Source organism: Bos javanicus, chromosome 7 (genome assembly GCF_032452875.1).
Source record: "Bos javanicus breed banteng chromosome 7, ARS-OSU_banteng_1.0, whole genome shotgun sequence".
NCBI classification, from domain to species: Eukaryota; Metazoa; Chordata; class Mammalia; order Artiodactyla; family Bovidae; genus Bos; species Bos javanicus.
The window spans coordinates 38,472,837-38,494,504 of NC_083874.1; the positions used below are offsets into that span (position 1 = coordinate 38,472,837).

General features: G+C 54.5%; 1 protein-coding gene across 2 annotated transcripts; it reads left to right on the forward strand.

The window, feature by feature from the left end:
• The first annotated feature begins 2,078 nt into the window (after positions 1-2,078).
• Positions 2,079-17,058, forward strand: RGS14 (regulator of G protein signaling 14). 2 transcript variants are annotated; one of them, XM_061423069.1, is made up of 15 exons: positions 2,079-2,314; positions 9,338-9,359; positions 9,550-9,728; positions 10,070-10,162; positions 10,248-10,391; positions 10,774-10,917; positions 11,034-11,136; positions 11,479-11,591; positions 12,046-12,249; positions 13,944-14,020; positions 14,275-14,401; positions 14,479-14,560; positions 14,667-14,713; positions 14,792-14,906; positions 15,187-17,058. In XM_061423069.1, exons 1-15 carry the CDS (start codon positions 2,270-2,272, stop codon positions 15,387-15,389), a joined length of 1,698 nt encoding a protein of 565 aa, XP_061279053.1. In that variant the 5' UTR covers positions 2,079-2,269; the 3' UTR covers positions 15,390-17,058. The 2 variants fall into 2 exon arrangements, with proteins under 2 accessions (XP_061279053.1, XP_061279054.1); XM_061423070.1 differs by lacking the exon at positions 9,550-9,728 and having other exon boundaries at positions 2,252-2,314.
• Positions 17,059-21,668: the final 4,610 nt, after the last annotated feature.

The window sequence follows — 21,668 nt, forward strand, 5'->3', positions numbered from 1 at the left end:
GAAGGACAGGGAAGCCTGGCGTGCTGCAGTCCAATGGGGTTGCAAAGAGTTGGACACAACTTAGTGACTGAGCAACAACAATCTGGTGGCCTTTCTAGAGCAAGCCGTCTAGAAAGAAGTGAGTTAGAACTGGGCAAAGAGGTGTATTAACTAGGATAATGCTAGCTACTATAGCAAATGCACCCCATGTGTATAACAGCTCGAGGAAGTTGGTCTCTCTCTCTCTGAACAGTCCAAAGCTGGTGTTCCTGGTTGACTGGTGGCTTGCTTTCTTACACCAATGTGTAGACCGAGGCCCCTGCCTTCTTGTGGTTCCACAAGCCCCTAGGGCTTCATCATCTTCTGTGTACAGTCAGCTAAAGAGAAAGGAAAGAATGTGGAAGACACATAGGACTTAAAAGCCTTGGCACACTCCACTCCATTCACACTCAGTTGATGGGAACTAGTTAGCGCATGGCCACACCTGACTGTGAGGGAGCCTGGGAAACTCATGTGTAGCTGTGTGCCAAAGAAGAGGACATAAATTTGTCGTGAAGAGTCACTTGGTTTCTGCCTTTGAAGTTTTCAGGCCATGGCCCTAGAAGGGTGCAATGGAGTAGAGGGTATAATATGAAAGATGGGGTGTCACCTTATCCTTGTAGAAAGAGGGGACCGAACTGGAGTGGCAAGTGACTTGAGAGCTCTAAATAAGCCCATGTGTGTGTACGTGCTCAGTTGCTCAGTCGTGTCTGACTCTTTACAACTCCATGGACTGTAGCCTGCCAGGCTCCTCTGTCAATGGGATTCTCCAGGCAAAAATACTGGAGTGAGTTGCCATGCCCTCCTCCAGGGGATCTTCCCAAGCCAAGGCTAGAACCTGCATCTCCTGCATTGCAGGCAGATTCTTTACCAATGAGCCACCACAGAAGCCCCAGGTAAACCCATGGTGGTGGTTTTGTCACTAAGTTATGTCCAACTCTTGCAACCCCATGGACTGCAACCTACCAGACTCCTCTGTCCATGGGATTTCCTAGGAAAGTATACTGGAGTGGGTTACCATTTCCTTCCCCAGGGGGCCTTTCTGACCCAGGGATTGTAGCTGCATCTCCTGTATTGCAGGCGGTGTCCTGCATTGCAGGCAGATTCTTTACTGATGAGCCACCAGGGAAGTCTTAAGTAAGCCCACACTGAGGTAAAATACAAGTCCCATGCTGGATACATGCACATATAAAAAAGAGGCCAACTGAAGACTCTGAAGGGCCTGAGTTCATCTGGGACTGGGCCAGGCCGTGGAGGCAGGGTGCCCTTCTTCAGTCGACAATACTACGTGAAGGTGGGACTCTCACGTGACTTGAATGCACAGGCATCTTTGGGAACCTGACCTGTTCCCTGCCCAAGTGGGTGAGTGTGTGCATACCTGATTGTATGTGTCTGTCACTGGGGTGCCTGAATTCACAGGTGCCTGTGCACATGTGTGACTGTGCACAAGGGACTGTGCATTCACATGACCAAACGCCCAGATATTCCTGATGAAGGAGAACCTGTGAGTTTCTGCGCCACACACCTGAAGGGTCTGTGTGTGCGTGACCATGCCTGCAATGCAGCCGTTTCTCTGCACACACAGGAACAGGCCCGGGAAGGACAGCCTGGAGATGTCTCAGGACAGAGGTGGCAACTGTACGTATACAACTGCCAGGGGGAAAGGTGCTGAATGTGCACACGTCCAGGACACAGCAGGTGGGATAGGTGTGTGCTAAGTGAAGAACGCACATGGACACTCAGATCACAGTACATATGTCCTGGTGTACACGGGAGCCCCTGCAGCTTGTACAAGGGTACCCAAGTGTGTGAACATGTACTTCTGCGTGCCCAGACGTGCTCTTGGAACTCCCCAGATGGGCCAGACTGGGCTGAGCTCCTCTCTGGGCACACAGAGGTCTCTGCTGTATGCTGGTGCCTGCGTGGGGCATTGCCAAGGGTGCGTTGGCGGCATGTGTGTGTGCGCGTGAATGTGTGCGCGCGCCTGCATGTGTGTGTGTGTGTGTGTGTGTGTAGGAAGAAACATTCGCTCTCTTAGACCTTGCTTCTTTCTGTGGTTCGGTTTCTATAGAGACACTTCCTGTGGCAGAGAAAAGAGGTAGTGAGCTGGTGTTTCAGGATGTGAGGGCCCGCAGGAGCAGACCTGGGTTCTCTCTGTCATCTGCCCGTCATCGTGCAAGCTCTGGCCGGAGCTGCCCGCAGTCCCCATGGTGGGCGCCCCACGCGGCGGGGACCCGTGAAGAGCAGCGGCATGCCAGGGAAGCCCAAGCACCTGGGTGTCCCCAACGGACGCATGGTGAGTGTGGGCTCTGGGCCAGGCCCAAGGCGGGGGGTAGGCACACCCAGGGTGGAGCCCAACAGGCACACCCGGCAGGGCTGGGCTAGAGAAGTTGTGGACAGACAGCAGCAGGTGGTGGAACCTAGTGCCCTCATCCCAGGACCTTCCAGATGGCTCTGATGGGGACCTGGGGCCACCTTGGGGATGAGACCACAGGAGAGTAGCCATAGGCTTCTGGCCCAGTCCCCACTGCTCTCTCACCTGCTACTTAGGCACCATCTGGGGCTGCCGGCTTCCTAAAGGCACAGGAAGACTTGGCATGCCCTTTGCCCCCTGTATACCCCCATGAGGCCCTGAACCCCCATGCCTCACTTAGCCTCAGTCCCCTCCCTCACCTGGTATCCTGATGCCATGATGAGGGTCAGCTCCTATGGGGTCACCACCCTCCACGGAGACCTGCTCCAGAGGCTTCCTGCCACAGCTAGCAGTCCTTCAGCAGCCTGGCGTGGGTCAGCAGGATCAGGCTAGGTCCCTGCAGCTCCTGTCTGTTCTATTCCTGGGCTTCTAGGAAGGGGTGGGGGGAGCTGAGCCCTGGGATGGCCCTGGCTATTGCCACCGCCCCACCTCTTAAATCCTCTGGTAGCTTGGCGTCCAGGTAGAGATGCCCTTGGAGAGGCAGCTTCTTTATTCATTCAGCAGATGGGACAGGCTGTGCTGGGCTTCTCGTCTCTTCCCCTGGACACCAGCCCACTTGGCAGAGACCCAGCTCTTCCTAAAAACTCCAGAAAGTCCAGACAGTGTCCTAGTCTCTGACCCAGACCCAGCCTAGAACTGTCTACAGAGACCTGGGTTCTCATCTCATCTCAGCTCTGTTGTCCTTGACTAGGGACAGACCCTCAGAGACAGACCTTCCTCCACTTGAGATGATCAAGTGGAATAATGAATCTGAGGTCCTTGACCCACTGGGGAGTCTCCATTAAATGTCAGCCCAATGCCCCTCCTCATTCTCAGCGCCTCTTCAAGGATCTCCTGCCTCACCAAGAAGCTGAGCAACCTCCCACCCCTACTCCTCCTATTAATTCCTAAGACCTGTCTCCACACCTCTTCCTCCAGCATCTCTTTGTTGGGCAGGAGAGAGGCAAACCCCTCCAGGTCCAGTCCCCCACCTCACTATCTACCATCAACCTAACTTTGAAAGTTTGAGCACGCAGTGGCCTCGCACTCCCTGGAGGCATGGGGCTTGGCTCACGCCTCCCAGGCCATCCATGCCAAGGAGGAACATGCCCACTCCCATACCCACCCCAGAGGTAGCTGACTTGATGCTTCTGAGCAGTGCCCAGAATTACAGGGCAGCCAGGGGGCTGAGACACCCAGCTTCTGCCCATCGCATGTCAACCCATATCTTCTTTAAGTCCATGGACACCCCAGCTCCTCTCAGAAACTTTCACACTCAGGTTTATCTTTGCCCTTCCCCAACTCCATCCTGACTCTGTGCTACCTCTTGGCACCCCAAGGGTCACAGATCAGCCACTCACTGGCCCTTAGGCAGGCTTCTGCAGCCATGCTCAGCTGAAATGGAGAGGGACAGGCAGGCATCAGATTCAGATATCCACAGATGTGGTCCAGCTGTCAGCCTCCTTCCATGAGTTACTTCCTGAGGGAGGTTCAGAGGAGGACATGACGTGCTAAAAGCAGCTGGCAGGTAGAGGGACCTGCCTGTGAACCTGGCCGATCTGACTCGATGCCAGGACTCCTCCGCCTCCCGGAATTGCCTGGCTCGGTCCGCCCCTATCTCCCCTTGCCGCCACCCCCACCTGTCATTCCCTGCTGAGGCAGCTTCAATTGTCAGCCTCGTCTTTCTGCCACTCAGCTTGTCAGGCGGTTGCAATGCAACCTGTCTCTTAGAGATGGCTCCCAGCCCCCTCCCAGAGAGGCCTTCACACGGTCCCAGCTGCTGCTTCATTTGTTCACTCACACATTCATTCAACAACCCCTCCTTAGGGCCTGCTCAGTGCTGGCCCTGTCCCAGGCATCAGGACCCAGGCCCATTGCCCTAGCCCCTGCCTTCAAACAGCTCCTGGTCTGGCAAAGCACAGAAGGCACAAGCACAAATGCTGGGATAAAATGCAGGCTTGGCTAAGAGCGTGGGTCCGGAAGACAGAAAGCTTGAGGTAGACCTGGGAAGGAGAACCAACTTTTCCAGTCGCTTCATGCATTGTTGGTGCGGAAGGTGTCCTGAAAGGATGTGCAGCCAGAGCAGGGAGTAGCTTGGGGAAATGCCTAGACTCGGGGAAACAGGAACAAGGCCTGAGGGCTGGCGAGCCTAAAGCCTGGAGTTACTGAGTCTTGTCACTCTCAGGGCACCCAGTCTTCCTGCTGGGGAAGACCTGCAAGGCAGAACCCACTTCACCTTGGAATCCAGCTCAGGGCTAGGGGTCAGCTCCAAGGGCTGACTCAGGCTGCAGAGCCGGGCAGCCGTAGGTCTTCCCAGATAGGATCTTGGGGCCTAGTCACCCCAAGCCAGGATGAAATGAGATGATGGTATAGAGGGCCTGGTTCAGAAGTTGCTCAGTAAATCAGCCTTCCTTTTGAAGTCTGACCCCCTCCAGAGGGCAGAGTTCATCCAGGAGCCCCTGAGCTCTGTACCCCAATCAACCTTGCCCATCTATGCCCCAGGGGCTGAGAGGCCCTGGGCCTCTCATCTCTCTGGTATGTCTCCTGTGCATGCAGGGAGGAAACTCTGTGGAGGAGAGACCTCAAGCTCCCGAGGCAGGCCCACTGGGGCCCTAATTTCAACTCGGGTGCTCCCTAGCTGTGTAGTTTCTTTGGGTTTCATTTGTAAAACGGAAGCCATAATACCTACCACCCCAGGTGAGGATGGAGGGAGAACGTGGCTGTGTGCCATTGCTGTCGGAGAGAGCACAGGAAACCCTGGGCCACTCTTACCTGGGTATTTTCAGACACCAGCGACTCCCCCAGTGCCCATTTCCAAGGAAAGAACTATGGCAAACTGGGGCCACATCATGGGCCAGGGGCGCCACTACCACCACACCCTTCCTCATCCCTTCTTCCCCTTTTCTCCCATTCACTCACCACTTCTCCTCAGGCAGGCCAGGGTGGGGCAAGGCCAGCCTGGCGCAGCACAACTTCCCCAGGCCCAGGAGCCTGGACAGGTCAGAGCCCTGAGTAGCAGCAGCAGCCACTCTCCTTGCTGCACACCCACCACATCCCTTCCTGGCAACCCTGGAGGATGCGAGTGCTGAGGCCAGACTACCAAGGGGGCAACTGAGGCCCAGAGGAGGGAAGTGACTTGTTCTGGAATGGTGGATCTGGAATTGGACTCCATCCCCACTCCCTGCCACCTCCTGTCTCAGCCCCAGCTCTATGGGTTAACATCTAGTGGGGCAAGAGAGGGCCAGGAAGAACTGTAGGCCACAGAGATTGGGGGTCCGGAGCCACAGCATCCCTGATGGAGGGGTGCCAGTGCCTCCTGCAAGGGCAGAGGAGGGCTGTGTGGGCCCCCATGGCTGCTCGGGAGCACTTGGGCTAGTGCTTCTTATGGAGGGAGTTCAGGCCAATTCTCTCATGTAGTACAGGCCTGCCTTCCAGGAGCTACAGGATGGAAGGGGAGAGGTCCAGACATAAACAGGCAGCGTGCTCTGGACAGGGGATCAGGGCAGCTGGTGTTTAGGGATAACCGATGTCATCAGGCAGAGACTGCAGGCGGGAGCAGGAGCAGATACCAGGCAGAGGAAACAGCAAAGCAGGAAGCAGGAGTGTGAAGGGGTGTGGAGAAAATAAAAGTCTGATAAAGCAGAGGGTGGAGGTGAGGGGGAGGCCATGGGGGAGGCTGAAGAGGTTCATTAGTCAGGTCCCAGCAGAGCTTCAGCTGTAACCCAGCAACTGCTCTGCCTCCCAGATGGAGTGGGACCAGAAGAGGACCAGGGAGCCAGCCCCATCTAAAGACACAATCCATCCAACAAGATGTAAAGAACAAAACAAAACACAAGTGTAAGCCAGCCCAGGTCCCTCTGCCTTCTCTGGGGTCCTGGCTTGCCCATGAGCATCCTGCTACTCCGCTGCCCCACCCCTCCAACCAGGGGAGAGTGCAGTGAAGAGCGCTGAGCCAGGGAGAGGCTGAGTCCAGGTTGGAGGGCGGGCCAGAGAGATGGTGGTGGGTGTTGGGTGTGGGAGGAGGAAGGGCCAGATGGCCACTGTGGATGAGGAGGGGAAAGTCAGTCTGGTTCCTGGAGACCTGACCTGGTGACCAAGGCTGGAAACAGACACAGAGCAGCCGGGGGAGGAAGAACTCAGGGCAGGCAGATGTCCACGAGGGCGCGAGTCTGTGCTAAGTCATTTCAGTTGGGTCTGACTCTTTGCTATTCTATGGACTGTAGCGTGCCAGGCTCCTCTATGGGATTCTCCAGGCAAGAATACTGGAGTGGGTTGCCATGCCCTCCTCCAGGGGATCTTCCCCACCCAGGGATCGAACCCGTGTCTCTTAGGTCTCCTGCACTAGTAGGCGATTTCTTTACCACTAGTGCCACCTGGGAAGCCCCGCCCATGAGGGCAGCTGCCAGGAAAGGGAAAGAACAGCTGGAAGGAATCTTGAGCTTCAGCTTGTCCCCTTCACACCCCTCAGGAGTTTGTCCCGCAGCCCCAGGGGAGAATTCTGATGAAGCTGTCAGATGGGAGAGCCCAGAGGCAGCTGGGTGAGGGCTGGGGCGGCTGGGCGAGGGCTGGGGCACCCAGGCGAGGGCGCATGGCTTGGTTCCACGCCCAGCTTCCCTGTGCACAAGCTTTCCTTCCTCCTCATCAACGTCTTATCCCCACACTCCAGCTTGGAGACAGGCTCAGGGAGGGGCCAAGGTGGTAAAACTAGAAAAGGACAGGGCTAGGATTTGAATCCGGGTCCAGCGGACCCAGTACCTGTGCATTTCCCTCTACAGCAGGGCTTGACAAAGCTGAAAGCTGAAGCAGGGTCAGACACCAACACCAGTGCAATAGCAATAATAGTTATGTTCCTTGAATATTTACCACATGCCAGGTGGTGCTCTGAGTTCTCTCTAAGTATATTTAATTTCTTTAATTACAGCAAGCCTTTGAAGTCAGGACCATTATTTGCCCCGTCTGGTGGCACTAGTGGTAAAGAGCCCGCCTGCCCCACAGGAGATACAAGACATGAGGGTTCAATCCCCGGGTTGGGAAGATCCCCTGGAGGAGGGCATGACAACCCACTCCAGCATTCTTGCCTGGAGACTCCCATGGACAGAGGAGCCTGGCGGGCTACAGTCCATGGGGCTGCACAGAGTTGGACACGACTGAAGCAACTTAGCATGTACAGAGAATGCCAGGCACAGAGGGATGAAGTATCCTGCCCAAGGTCACAGAGCACAAATTTGAACTCAGGTTGCCTGGGACCTTCTTCCGTAAGTAACAGAAATGCATCAAACTGGCCCCAGAGTCCTCTGAGGAGAGTGTGAACTCCTTCTAGAGGAACCAGTTGTTGCTCAGGAACAGCCAGGGTTGCCGTGTTGGGAAGAAGCTCAGGGTAGATGGGGCAGAAACCGGGTGTCATGTAAAATGCCTGACTCTTAAATGTGGGTAACCCCTTTTAAGGTAAAAAAAAAACATTCTGATATTAATAACATCCTACCTGTTTGCAGGCCAGCTTTGGCCCACAGATGTATGACCCGGGTGCTCCCAGGTAGAAGTGGGGGACAGAGAGGAATATTCCAGCCAGGAGGGCAGGGGGAGGCTTCCTGGGGAGGAGACATCTGCACACGTGTTTCCAGTAGGGATGGAGTGAAGGGACAGGTGGTGGAAGCTCCTGGGACAGGACCTGGTGAAAATGCAGCAGGGTCAAGGCAGGAAGGAACCGGGGATCAGTCAAACCCCGGTGATGAGAAGAAAACCAGACGCAGAGAAGCTGGTTCCCAGCCATGTGCTGGTGGCTGCAGGAAGTGGCTTCCATTTGGGACTGGCTGAGCTGGAAGGGCTTATGGGGCATTTGGGTGGAGATGTCACAGCAGGAAGTTGGCTATACGTGTTTGAAGCTGGGGAGATGTGGGAGGGAGAAAGGGCCCAGAACAGAGTCAGAGAAGGGTAAAGGCCGCCTTGCATGTATAGATAATGAGGAAGCTGGAGGAGCTGCTAGGAAGGTAGGAAGACCAAGGGAAACCACTGCAAGAGTCATTTTGAAAGGAGGGTTTTTCTGTTTCACTAATGGTTGGGATTCCCAGAGAAGTCAGAATTGTGCACCCAAGTTGGGGAGTGAGGGAGGGGGCACAGAGGGCGGGATTGACCTCTGTAGCTACTCCCGGTGAGGTTCGTAACCAGCCACACCAACACTGCCTGGGAGAACCTGAAGCTCCAGAGGTGCCCCTGCATCATTCTAATGCACACGAAAATTTGAGAACCACTGCTCTCTACTATAAAATAGAACCCCATGCCCTGCCCAAGGTAGGGTGTTTCCAAGAAGAAACAGTTACAATAAGGAGATCATCAATTACACAGGTAATCTCTCCTTTCTCAAAGAAAACAGCCAACATAGATATATCACTTGCCACATGCTGGCCCCTGTTGTAGATGCTGGAAATATATTAAGTTGATTTGACCCTCACAGCAGGCACAGGAAGTAAGTCACTATTATTATCACTCCCCCTTCACTTACAGATGGAGACAAACAAGTAACTTGCCCAAAGTCACACAGCTAGTAACAGAAACAAGATTCAAACTTTATGCTCCTACCCACCATGCTCAACATCCGGGCTCCCCCAATGGGAGCTAGGGGTCTACCAGGAGTGACTGGAGGGTACCTGGCATAAGTCCTAGCACACAAGGTGGTTGGCACATGATGGAAGGGGAGCCCAGGGCAGCCTGAACAAAACCATGAGCAAGCAGTGACCCGGCTGAGGATGCCCAGCGTGGCCCTCCAGGCAGATGAGAACACAGCTCTGGTCCCAGGGGCTGGGCCTCAAACTGTCCCTTGAGAATCCCCCCGGGGCTCTACTCTGACTTTCTGCCTTGGGTTTCTTGTAGGTTCTGGCTGTCTCCGATGGAGGTAAGTGTCAAAGTGTATAGAGAAAGCCTGGCTGGATTTGGGGGTGGGGGTTGAGGAGGGTGTATGTGGAGAAAGGGTGGGGATACCCCTGCCATTTGCTTTCTTTCCAGGGAAAGTACCTGAGATGGGATTGGGCCAGGGGCTGGGGAAGGCCGCAAAGGCTCACCTGCACTTGTCCATCCCCCTGCAGAGCTGAGCAGCACGACTGGGCCCCAGGGCCAGGGCGAGGGCCGAGGCAGCTCCCTCAGCATCCACAGCCTCCCCAGTGGCCCCAGCAGCCCCTTCCCCACGGAGGAGCAGCCTGTGGCCAGCTGGGGCCTGTCCTTCGAACGGCTGCTACAGGACCCACTGGGCCTGGCTTACTTCACTGTAAGCCCTGGGGTGGGATAGGGAGGGTGGATGGCAGTGGCCACCATGGGGGGAAGGGCGGGGGGGCATGGGAGAGGGCATGGATGGGGTTTCAGGCTGGCCAGATTTGGACTCCTCTGTCGGCTTCTTCATCCAGCATTTCTTTGGCACTCATTGCTCTTCTCCGAACTGGGAAGTTTCCTTCTCTCTGCCTCTTTTTTCCCTCTATGTGCCTCTGGATCTGATCCCATCTGTCTGTTTGGTTTAGCCTCTGGGCCCTCTTTCTATCCCAATCTCTTTGACCACATCCCCTGACTAGGTCTCTGGGTCTCCACCTGCCTCCTCCTTCTCCCCATCCCCAGGAGTTCCTGAAGAAGGAGTTCAGTGCTGAGAATGTGACTTTCTGGAAGGCCTGCGAGCGCTTCCAGCAGATCCCGGCCAGCGACACCCAGCAGGTGGGGTGAAGGGGGAGCTGAGGCTGCGAGAGATGGGACCAAGCCCTGAGCCATGCCCCTGACCTCCTGTCCGTCCCTGCCCCAGTTAGCTCAGGAGGCCCGTAACATCTACCAGGAGTTCCTGTCCAGCCAGGCGCTGAGCCCCGTGAACATCGACAGGCAGGCCTGGCTCGGCGAGGAAGTGCTGGCAGAACCGCGACCGGACATGTTCCGGGCCCAGCAGCTTCAGGTGAGCTGTCCCAGGGGGCGGGGCCTGGGATAAAGGGCGTCGCCTCTGAAGGGAGCTGGGCGGAGCAGAGGCGGGGCCAGATCCAGGGGCGGAGCCTGAGCGGCAGAGATGGTGGGGGTGGGGTGGGGAAGAGAGCAAATCTGGATGCTGGGACTCGGTTAAAGGTAGGGGCAGGGCGCGGGTCAGAGAGAAGACGAGAGTCTACTGTGAAGGAGGGGCTGGGGGGCGGCGCGTGGGGCAAGGAGGGGCTCGGGGCTCGCCTCCAAAGTTGGGGATGCACCCAAGCCCCAGGGCCGGGTCTGGAACCTTGGCGGCTCGCTGAGCGCTCTCGGCGGCTAGCTGAGCGCTCTCTGCAGCTCACCGCCCGGCGCCGCCTCCGCAGATCTTCAACTTGATGAAGTTCGACAGCTATGCGCGCTTTGTCAAATCCCCTCTGTACCGCGAGTGCCTCCTGGCGGAGGCCGAGGGTCGCCCCCTGCGGGAACCTGGCTCCTGGCGCCCCGGCAGCCCCGACACCACGAGAAAGGTGCGCACGCGCTGTTGTGGGGGGCAGTGTCCCGGTGCAGATCTGCGGGGGTCGCTCACGGTCGGCCTGAGGGCTGGCACCCCGCCCAGTGCCACTGCCTTCCGTGTGTCTTGCAGAAGCCGAAGCTGAAGCCCGGGAAGTCGCTGCCGCTGGGCGTGGAGGAGCTGGGGCAGCTGCCACCTGCTGAGGGCCGCCCGCTCCGCAAGTCCTTCCGCAGGGGTGAGGGCAGAAGCGGGCCGCAGAGATAGAGAGGGCAGGAAACTGGGCAAGTCTGGAGAACACCCCCTTCCTCCTACTGGTCCTGCAGTCTAAGTCAGTGAAAATCGAAATGCAGGGCCCTATGGACCCCCACCCCCACCCCGCCACGTTCCCCTGGTGGTTCGGTTCCCACGCTAGAGCCCAGAAATTTGGGAAGCCCCCATCAGTAGCGAAGCCTCCCGGAACCCAAACACAGTTAGACCCCTGAAAAAGGGCTCCAGCAGAGTCCGCTCGGGTGCGGAGAGGCCTCAGCAGAGGGGTGAGGAGAGGGACCCTGTCCTGCTCAGTCTTCCTCTCCTCTAGAACTAGCCGGCGGGGCGGCCAACACAGCCTTGCGCCGTGAGTCCCAGGGATCGCTCAACTCCTCCGCCAGTCTGGACCTGGGCTACCTTGCCTTTGCCAGCAGCAAATCTGAGGTAAGCCAACTGCTAGGGGAGATGAGGTGTGGGCCCAGTTCACTGACTCTTACCCCTTTGAGTGGCCACCGTGATCATTCTCTGTCACTAGCCCCACTTCATCCCCTACTTGATCCATATGGCCAACAACTCAGCCTCCTTACTTTCTTCCTGTCCTCACTGCTTTGGGCCCCATGCATATTATGGGTGAACTCTTCAGCCTGTGTGTGCATGTGTGGGTGACCAGGTGTATAGAGCGTGTGTGTAGCAGTCGGTGGGTAGACCAGCCCCTCGGGTGCCCATAGGCTTGGGTGAGTATACATGTATTCCCATAGGAGGATGTATCCTGCCTGCCTGCAAGTGTGCCCTTGGGCATGTGTGTGCCTGTGTGTGCCCCAGTGAGCTTACCTGTGTACCTGTCTTTGTGTCCTTGCATGTGTACACATCACTTCCCTTGACATCTGCTCTGGATCAGAGCCACCGGAAGAGCCTTGGGAGCTCAGAAGGTGAGAATGAAAGCCGACCAGGGAAGTACTGCTGCGTATACCTGCCTGATGGCACAGCCTCCTTGGCCCTGGCCCGACCCGGCCTCACCATCCGTGACATGCTGGCAGGCATCTGTGAAAAACGAGGCCTCTCTCTACCTGACATCAAGGTCTACCTGGTGGGCAATGAGCAGGTGTGAACCCGGCCTGGTCTCCAACTCTAAATCCCTTCCTGATCCTGAACCACGGCCCCCCCCCATTCCTGTCTCTGCTCAGCTGTGACCCCAACACCAATTCCATCTCTAACTTTAACCCATCCCCCATTCCTACCCACTTCCTGACTCCAGCCCTCACTACAACCTTCAGCCCCACGCCCAACTTCAAATCAATCCAGCACCAATTCCTCACTCAAATTCAGATATCTATTCTTACCCCACAAAAATCCTGTCCCCATCCCATTCCCATCTTGGTTTCCATCTTCATTCATATCCAGAGACTGTGATATGAATATGATATGAAGAGACTCCACTGCTGGAGCTGGGTTTTTCCCTGTCACCCCCAGACTTCAGACTGCCCATTCCTGAAATGGCCATTTGGAGACCCTTCACTGCCTCCAGGAAAGCCCAACTTCATCCAGCCTATGAAAAATTTTCCTTTAGGTACAAACTAGCATAGCTTTGAACTTAAACTAAACCATCCAATAAGGGGGAAGCTAAAGGAAGGATGCTATATCCCAGGGAGAACTGTCAGAATATCATTCACCCAGTAGACATTCCTAAGGCCCTGCCAGGTGAGTGAGCAGAGGGACCCAGGGTCCTCCAGGTCCAAAGGCGGGAGGTGAGCCAAGCAGAATATGATCACGGAGGAGGAGTTGACTCTCCAGAGAGTTTCTGGGGCAAGATAGGCATTTCTGGGTGGTCCCAGGAGGCTTCAGGGAACAGGTGGTGGTTGATGAGGATGAGTTTGCCTGGCAGAGCTGTGGGGGGAGGACATTCGGGCACAGGGGGATCTAAGAAGTGCTGGGCACATTCAGAGGCCTGGAGCACAGGAGTGTGAGGGCCACAGTGGGAGAAACTCTGCCCATTCTCTTGGCCTCCCAGGCAGCCTCCACAACCCAGATGGGTTCTCATGTCTGCTAAATATAACTTCACACCCACACTCCACCTGTCCCTGCAGACAGCACAGGCCTGTTCCCTGGGACAGGCTGCCTCCCAGCCCTCGGCTGGTGCAGGTCGCCGGGTGATCACTATCACTGCTTTTATGTACCGACTGTGTCAGGCACTGTGTAAGATACTTCACATCCTTCTGGCCTCACAGGTGTCTTGGAGGGAAGAGCTCTTTTTTTTGCAGTGAGGAAACAAGAAGTGTCCTTAGTAGGTGGGAATAGAGAGAAGTGGACAAGTGTAAAAAAATAAGGACAAGGCCTGGGTGGCTGACCAAAGGTGGGTGGTGAGGGAGGAAATGCGTCCAGCTGGCCGGGTTAAGTTTCACATGCCTGAGGGACAAAGGGCAGCTGTCCAGGGGGCAGATCCCCACTTGGCTCAGGAAGAGGTAGTTTCTTCCAGCCCTTAAGCTGGCCCTTTTAACCAAGTAGCCCCATTACTATTTCCTGCTTACCTCACCTCCATGTTTCCCATAACTCTGCGCCTTTTCCAAGTCTTTCCAGCATTCTTGCCACCCTTCTCCCTAGTCTGGGCCACTCTAGGCTCTGATCCAGCCTGGTCTCTTACTCTGTCCGAATCTCTATGGCTCACCCGACCATCAGCCCTTCCCTCTGACCCTTAGGGAGCCTCCATAGTCTAGGTCATGGAAGGACGTGAGAATGACCTGGGATGGGGGGAGGAGGAAGGAGAAGGAATTCTGAAACTCTGCCCTTCTGCGTCTGCAGAAGGCCCTAGTCCTGGATCAGGACTGCACCGTGCTGGCAGACCAGGAAGTGCGGCTGGAGAACAGAATCACCCTCGAGTAAGTGGTGAATCACCCTCGAGTAATCACACCTCAGCCGAGGGTCCCAGCACTCACTGGGGTCCCAGTTCGGGCTGCTGTTGTCCTTCCAAGTTCGGCCCCTGTACTAACCCCGCCCCCTAGGCTAAGGCCCCACCTCCCATCGGTCCCACCGCCCAGTTCAGGCTCCACCGCTTCTCGGGCCAGTCCCTGGTGGGTTGAGGGAGAGGCGCGGCGGCCTCTCCATCCTTCCGCAGCGCTAGGGTCCCGCGCAGGCTCGAGGTGTTGGCGCTGGAGCGCCTGGTGCGGATCTCGGCCAAGCCCACCAAGCGGCTGCAGGAGGCGCTGCAGCCCATCCTCACAAAGCACGGCCTGAGCCCGCAGCAGGTGGTGTTACGCCTGGTAAGCCGCGGGGCCGAGGGACCGGGGCACAGCGGGGAGGGCTGCCTGTCTCGCGGGCTACTGACCTGTGGCTTCAGCCAGGCGAGAAGCAGCCGCTGGATCTGGAGAAACTAGTGAGTTCGGTGGCCTCCCAGAGATTGGTTTTGGACACTCTCCCAGGTAAGGGATGTTGGCCCCATGGCTTGGTCCCCCAGAATACCTCTGCCCCAATAGGAAGGGGGTCCAGGCAAGAGGCAAACAGGAATTGTGGTGCCCTCTGCTGCAGGTGTGACGATTCCTCAGGCTGATGACATACCTCCCTGCCACAGTCAGGTGAGCCAGGGGCTGGGTGCCCTCTTTTGCCCATCAGTCTCCCCTCCTAGTTATGGCTCCAACCCCACGTTCTCACAGGGTGGACCGCCTAGAATCCAGGACAAGGCCACCAACCTCCCTCCACCGTCCCTGAACTCGCTGGCCCAAGTGCCCAGTAGTATCACTGGAAAGCGGCAGACCTGTGACATTGAAGGTATGTTGGGAATGGTGGCGGCTAGGGACCAGAATGGTTGAGGACCATTGAGGGAGGGTGGCTTCAGAGAGCCTTGAGCTGAGGCAGGGGCCTGGATGTCACTGGGTTGGAACAGGGTCCCCTGGGATTGAGGGACCAGAAGGGCCAGGATGGGGGCAGGAAGGGAGCATTAGTGCTGGGTTTAGGGAGGCTGTGGCCATAGTAAGGACAGTGGGTCTGTGATGGACCAGCATAAGTAGGTCTGCACCCATGGGCCCCTCGACTCTGCCACCACCCCCAGGCCTGGTGGAGCTGCTGAACCGAGTGCAGAGCTGTGGAGCCCATGACCAGAGGGGCCTTCTGCGCAAAGAGGACCTAGTGCTTCCAGAATTTCTGCAGCTGCCTGCCCAAGGACCCAACTCCCAGCAGCCTCCACCACAAGTGGAATCAGCAGCCCAGCCCAAGGGGAGCGCCTCAGACTCCACTGTCCACTCTGCCCTCTGACAGCTACCCAACAGTCCAGGCTGGCTGCATGGCACCTGGCGGGCCAAGCATGCCATGGGCCCGCTCTGCATGCCCTGTCTGTGCCATGAGTGTCCCTGGCCCCTTCCTGCCACGGGCAGGCCCGCAGGAAGAGGTGGGAGGAGTAGAGAGGAGACTCAGGGGAGTGACCCCCCACAGCTGCCACCACTTGGTCCCTTAACAGGTTTGCTCATCCATCCCTCGCTGCCAGGCCAACAGGGGGAGGTGGACCTAGCCCCCAGTGCAGATGTGCCCAGTGCAGAGGGGCGGCATTGGCAGTGCCAGCCTCCCCACCTCATGCCAGGCCTCAGCAGGGAGCAGGAAGAGGGGCCGGCCCTTCTTCCAGTAGTTGGTCTGAGTAAGGCCTGGGGGTGCAGACAGGCAGCCCCTCCCTCTACCCAGAGACTTGGACTGTGCAGTTGGCTTGGGGCAGCTGGGTTTGTCCTGGATGTATGGTATTGTTATTATAATTATTATTATTATTCTGCCATAAGGTGTCTTCCTTGTGTGCCAGTCTACACTGTGCGCCGCCCCCACCCAAAAATTGCATTGCCTTTGTCACTAAGGTCAGTGCCAGGAAGTTCTCAGGGGCCTCAGGATGTACCCCTTGACTTCCTGTTGTCAGAGCCTCTCTTCCTGATTGCACGGGAGTATAGGGTGTAAGTGTAAGAGACAGAGACAGCCAGAGAGAGGGAGGGAGGGACAGAGGAAGTGGGGGAGGGAGGAAGGGGAGAAGAGAGGAAAGGGAAGTGGGGGCAGACCCCTCTGGGGAGCTGTGCCTCTGCTGGCGTCCTTGTGCTGTTCCTAGGTCTCTGAATCTGAGTACAGTGTCTGGTCACTCAACTCCTTTGCTAGTGGAGACTAAATATGTCTCTGTAGACATGGCAGTGGGCTCCTTTGGATTCCTTGAAGGCCTCAAGGAGGACACTGGCTGTTGTGGCAAGGGTAGGTTCTGGCCCTACCTGTTTTGGCTGTTTGGTCTTCCCTGTCTCCAGGCAGCCAGGGAAGCCCAGAGCCCACCCAGGAGGAGAAGCAATGATCCCTTTTAACATTCTGTGATTCTTTTGGGGAGAAACACACTCTTTTTTAATTGAAGTATGGTTGATTGATATTATATTTGTTTCAGGTGTACAGGAAGGTGATTCTGTTTTAAGTTTAATGGAGGTATAGCAAACATATGGAAGTCATGACTATATAACTTGAATTATCATGAAGAGAACACAAACCAAGAGTGATTCCTTTTTTTGGTTTTTTTTTCAGATTATGAGATAAATTATGAGAATGGGATTAACAGGTACAAGCTACTTAAGATAGATAAGCAACAAAGATTTACTGTATAACACAGGGAACTATATTCAAATCTTATAATAATATATAATGGAGAATAATCTGAGATTGATTGTTAGATTGATTGTTATATATTTATCTTGTATACAGCCAAGTTCTCTTATTAATTCTGGGTGGGGTTGTTTTTATTTGTTTTTGTTTTTAACTAGATCCTCTTAGGGTTTTATAGATATTCAATATCATCTGCAAATAAAGGGAATCATGTCTCTTTTTCCACTGGCATACTTTAATTTGACTTTTTATTAAAGCAGTTTCAAATTTGTAAAAAGTTACAAAAATAAAAATAGTACAAGGATCATCCATATACCTGTTTGTTCTAGCATTTGCTCTGAGTGTGTATCCATGTGTGTGTGAGTGCTTGGTTTTTTTTTTTAGCACTTTTGAGGGTAAGTTATGTCCAAAACTCTAGTGTGTATTTCTGAAGAATAAGGATATTCTCTTACTTACCACAGTAGTTATCAACATGAAATTGACAGATACTTTTATCTAATCTACAATCTATATTCCAATTTATAAAGTCTCTTATAACATTTTCCCCCCTCTAATATAGGATTCAGTCTAGGGCCAAGTATCACATTTAATCATCATGTCTGTTTAGCCTCCTATAATCTGGAATCAGGGAGAACCCAGGAAGGAGAACCCCAGCCTTCAGGCACAGAAGCCAGACTCAATCCCAGTGTCTGTGATAGAGAAACAAGGGGGCACAGGAGCCTTGAAAAGGCACCGGGAGGAACGAGGCGTGCTCGTGACTACCTTTGACAGGCTGAGCTCTCTTCCCCACTCCAGTTCTTCACCCTCTGCCAGGGGGTCCCCATACCTGCCCCCTATCTTGTAACTGACTTTTTACCCTTGAAAATTCCTGGGAGAGATGAGTGGGGTTTGCTGGCCTTTCTCTAGAAGTTGGATGCCATGATCTTAGTTTTTTGAATGTTGAGTTTTAAAACAGTATTTTCACTCTCCTCTTTCACCTTCATCAAGAGGCTCTTCAGTTCCTCTTCACTTTCCAGTAGTCATATATGGATGTGAAAGTTGGACCATAAAGAAGTCTGAGTGCTGAAGAATTCATGCTTTTGAACTGTTGGATAAGACTCTTGAGAGTCCCTTGGATGCAAGGAGATCAAACCAGTCAATCCTAAAGGAAATCAACCCTGAATATTCATTGGGAGGACTGATGCTGAAGCTGAAGCTCCAATACTTTGGCCACCTGATGTGAAGGGCTGACTCACTGGAAAAGACCCTGATGCTGGGAAAGATTGAGGGCAGGAGGAGAAGAGGACAGAGGACAAGATGGTTGGATGGCATAAAAACTCAATGGACATGAGTTTGAGCAAACTCTGGGAGATGGTGAAGGACAGGGAAGCCTGGCGTGCTGCAGTGCATGAGTTGGATATGACTGAGTGACTGAACAACAACTCTAGAAGTTGAGTACATGGCTTCCTCTTGGGGCCTTTAGCCCTCTGCCCCCTCAGCCCATTTTGTTTGGCTGTTGGGGTCGTCTCATGAGCCAGGCTTGGCTACTGAGTGTGGTTCAGGAATGATCCTCTGACCCCAATCAGAATCCTAATCCTGGTCATTTTCTACTGTCCTTTGAGGGATTTGCAGAAAAGGCATTCAGGGAGAGAACATGCGTGCAAATGAAACCAGCACAAGAAAGCAGGTCTGATGGATGGCGATTCTTGATGAAAAGGATCTGAACTCCTAAATTCACCCATCTACTCCTAGACTTCCTCATTAGGCAAGCCGATGTTCGTGTGTGTGCTCGTGACTCTGAGTGAGTTTCTAAGACTTACAACCATAGACGTCCCTCTTCACTGAAGGTCTTAGCTTACACACCTCAGAAGAGGCTTCCTGACCACATTGTGCTATGGTCTAAACATTTATGTCTCCCTGAATTCATGTGTTGAAATCCCAATCCCCAAGGTGATGGTATGTGGAGATGGGGTTTGGGGAGGTGATTAGGTCATGAGAATGGAGTCCTCATGAGTGAGATTAGTGCCTAGTACCCTTACAGTGACCCCAGAGAGCTTCCTGACCCCTTCCACCATACGAGGACACAGAAATTGGCTGTCTATGACCTGGAAGAGGTCCTTGCCAGAATGCCACCACACTTGCACCCTGATCTTGGACTTCCAACCTCTAGAACTGTGAGAAATAAATTTTTGTGGTTTACAAGCCCCCCAGTTGCTGGTTTTTTTTGTTAGAGCCACCCGAACAGACTATGATAGTCTATATGAAGTGCTTCCCAACTCTGTGTGTGTGTGTGTGTGTGTGTGTGTGTGTGTCTTTTTGGCTGCACCAGGTCTTAGTTGTGGCATGTGGGATCTAGTTCCCTGATCAGGGGTTGAACCCGGGCCCCATGCATTGGGAGCACAGAGTCTTAACCACCGGACCCCCAGAGAAGTTCCACGTGCTTCCCAACTTTGTTCTCTACCATTTTATCCATTTTTCTTCCCTCACAGCACTCAGCCCACTCTGTAATGACCCTGTTTACTTATTTCTACTTTGCTGACAGAATGATATATGTCAGCAGGAACTTTGTCCGTCTTAGTCACTGCTGTGTCTGCTTGGCCTAGTGGGCTGACAGATAGTGCCATAGCCCACAGATCTAGCCCCATTGAGGAATTCAGGGCAGCAGGGCAGTGGGGGTGCTGGGCAGGGGACCACATAGCACCAGGGTCACAGTCTGTGGCCAGACATGGAGGCAGGGAGGCAAGCTTTGTCCCGTCCCTGATCAGCTGCAGAACCTTGCTCCTACTTCCCAGGGACTGGAGCGTCTCCCTTGCGGCATTCTTCCACATGCCCTGGGATAGAGAGGTGGGGACACCAGGTGAGAGGCAGGTATCTTCCCAAAGTTGGAATACCCTGCAAGCCAAGCCCACTCTCCTACAGACTTCCATCCCTACTCCCAGAGATGATGCCTCTTACTCTTAGGGACCAACAAGATTATCCCATTAGAAAGGGGATCATGGACCAGGCAGGAAAGCCTCCGTAAAGGTCAGTCCCTGCAGGAGGAAGACTTCACATCTACCAAGGTCCCCAAGTTAGAACTGCTCCATCCTTTATCTCATTTTGTCCTCACAACAAAACAGACTGGTGGGGATGACATCAGGGCTGCAGGAGGCCAAGTGACTAGTCCAAGGATCACACAGGGAATTGTTGCTGGGGTGTCACCAGCACTCAGTCTGTCTGATTCAGGGACAGACACCAAGGAAGGCCTGGATACTGTAGGACCCCTGTTGGGGAGCCTGGGCCCTCTCAGGAGAGGATATGGCTACTTTGGGGGTCATTTCAAGAATTTCTGTTAAAACTTAAAAACACACAGTGTGTGACTCTAGCAATGCCCCTAGAGAATCCTTCACTTATGGACACAAAGGAGCCCATCCCTGCAGGATGGTATATTGCCTGAAAATTGGGAAAAGTGGATGGGGTGGGGTTGGGGTTACACAACACGTGCATTCCAATACCACACAGCAGATAAAGAATTGGGTACAGCCTGTCCTGCTACGGAAAGTTCTCCAAGACATGTTATTGTTTGGTTAAAAAAAAAGAAAAAGCAGAGCAATGAACATGGCATAATACCTTCATATAAACCACAAACACACTAGGCACTTACAAGTGTACAGAAAGGAGAGGAATGTCCTGGAAGGATGCATATCAAACTCACAAAGAGATGGGAAGAAGACCAGGATGGAATAGTAGTCAAAGGAGACTTTCGCTTTTAATTTCTTTTTTAAGAACACAATTAAAAATAATTATACTATCACGAAGCACTCCTCTAGACCACTTCTTTATCACTGCTGGCCTGCCATCTCTTTCTCAAAAAGTGGTACCAAACTCTTCCTTTAGGGTCTTCAGCCCAGGGGTCTTCTGCCCCCTCAGCCCATTTTGACCAGCTGGGTATGTCCCTCTGCCACAGTCCCCTCATGCTCTCCTCCCCATCACACCCCTAGAGGCAGCCCTGAGCCCTCATCGTCCATCTCAGCCTGGCCAAGCCCCATCTACAGAGATGGGGGCAAGGAGCACCCACTGGTCAACCCCTGGGACCGCGTTTCAAAACCACTGCACAGACTCCTGGGTGGGTAATGCAGCAGAGCTGCTTGTCCGCATGCTACCAGCAGGGCAGCTCTGGGGGCAGTCGACCTGTTCACCCAGTGCCCAGGGTGAAGGAAGGGGGAGAGTACATGCAGGACCACTCTGCAGCCGCCACCACCCCCATCCTACAACCTTCACAGAGAGGGCAGATATGACTTCCTCAGGGATACGCAGGGGCCCTAGGCCATGGGCTCTGAGCCTCTAAGAGAGAATCTGCCTCTTGTCCCCCTACTCGCCTTAACAGCCTGGGAGTATGGGATGGACACAGGGACCTTGGTTCTGAGCCAGGGTGGGGGCAGGATAGAGGCGCTGGCTGCTCACCTGGAGCTGGGCTGCAAGTGCTGACGTGGCCGCGGGCTAGTGCTCACGGGATAGCCACCCCACCCGCAAGGGCAGTGCAGGGTACACCCAGCAGGGGGCCTGGCCTGGTGGTCAGGTGACTCGGGCTTCTGGGGGATTAAAGGCTGGAGTTCAGCTTCCACAAGGAAACGAAGACCCGGATAGGGAAGAACACACATGGTTGGTTACACTGAATCAAATGCAGCCAGATCTGGGCACAGGCCCCTACCCCTGCACAACTGCAGGGGGTGCCGTTCATGTCCACCATGGTCCTGAGGGTCCAAGAAGAAGGGACACGGACATGTGTACGTGTCCAGTGACTCCTGCAGGGACTAAGTGAGGAGTGCTCTGTGACCGTCTCAGCTCCTGTCTCCAGAGAACTGGCTTGTGTGTAGAGGGACAGAAAGCCAAGGAGAAGCCCCACTGAGCATCCGACCTCCAGGCTGGCCTGAAGTGCCAGCTGACAGAAGGAAGCAGCCAACC